Source organism: Daktulosphaira vitifoliae, unplaced genomic scaffold, assembly GCF_025091365.1.
Source record: "Daktulosphaira vitifoliae isolate Bord-2020 unplaced genomic scaffold, ASM2509136v1 Scaffold_4, whole genome shotgun sequence".
Taxonomy (NCBI): Eukaryota; Metazoa; Arthropoda; class Insecta; order Hemiptera; family Phylloxeridae; genus Daktulosphaira; species Daktulosphaira vitifoliae.
The window spans coordinates 40,282,240-40,283,343 of record NW_026099575.1 but is presented as its reverse complement, the minus strand read 5'-3'; the positions used below and the strand labels follow the sequence as shown (position 1 = coordinate 40,283,343).

General features: G+C 32.8%; 1 protein-coding gene across 1 annotated transcript; it reads right to left on the bottom strand.

Moving 5' to 3' along the window:
• Window positions 1-75: 75 nt before the first annotated feature.
• Window positions 76-879, bottom strand: LOC126905067 (uncharacterized; the record flags this gene model as incomplete). The annotated part of the gene is made up of 1 exon (XM_050684459.1): window positions 76-879. A coding segment is annotated over one exon (594 nt), but the record flags the coding sequence as incomplete, so codon positions are not given.
• Between the last annotated feature and the right edge of the window lie 225 nt (window positions 880-1,104).

The following is a 1,104-nucleotide window of genomic DNA, read 5'->3' as shown; positions in this document are numbered from 1 at the left end:
AGGTAAGTTTAAAAACATATGGGCGATAATAAATTATTAAGATAATTTTAAATACAACAAATAAATAAAATAACATCTAGGAAATTATTAACTAAAATAAATACATTAAATACTTTGCATGTACAAACTTAACGTAATGTAATTCATCTCTACAGGCAGTATGGGAACTTTTGATTTATAAAATAAAGATAAAATGAACACAACATTACATTACGAAATGTTCAATTATAATATTTTAAATAAATATTTATTACAAATCAAATAATCTACACAATATAAATAGTTTTAAACGGACGCTTTGTCAATGACAGTTATCAGCCTATTGTTAGGACCAGCCACTAGCCGCCATTTACCACCCTTCGGAGTCTCTTCTTCGGCTTGATTGGCAAGTGACCATCGTCGTCCTTTCCGGTCCATTATAACCGGCATTTCGGTAATCAAATTATTTTCGAACTCGCTTAGCATTAAGTAGTTCTCCATCTTATTGCAGGACATTATACAATCTCCAATGTAGTCGAGATCAACGAGTAAGTTGTCTGGTAAATCCATATCTGCGATGCCCTCTTCAGATATGCAAGTGAGTTCTGGTTTGTCGGTAGGACCAATGACGCCTGGTGTAAGTAGTCCCATACCTACGATGTTGCCTTGTATATTTAGCGGAGGTTCAACAACAATTACTTCTTCCGGTTCAACAGTAAAAGATAATTTACGTCGTTGAAGACATGAAGTGGACACACATAACTGTTTTGTTCCAGATTCATTATGTTTGTGACGAGCAACGTTTCTCCTATGCAAATCGATGAAAAACATAGTCAAGCTTCCGAGTAGTACGCAAGCTGAACTAAAATAGTAGCCGGTCTTACCGCCAAAACCANCGAATTAAATTAGTAGCCGGTCTTACCGCCAAAACCAATGTTAATATAACCTGTAAGAAATATTGAAAAATCATTAATATAATTTCAAGACATAAATCATAATATTCATTTTAATAAGGTTGAAAATTAAAACGATATTTATATGATTATTAAGTCTTTATATTAGCTTCGATGCGAAGCTGAGAAGGTATTGGTTTTACTAAGATGTGTTTTTTTTTTTTTTTTTTTT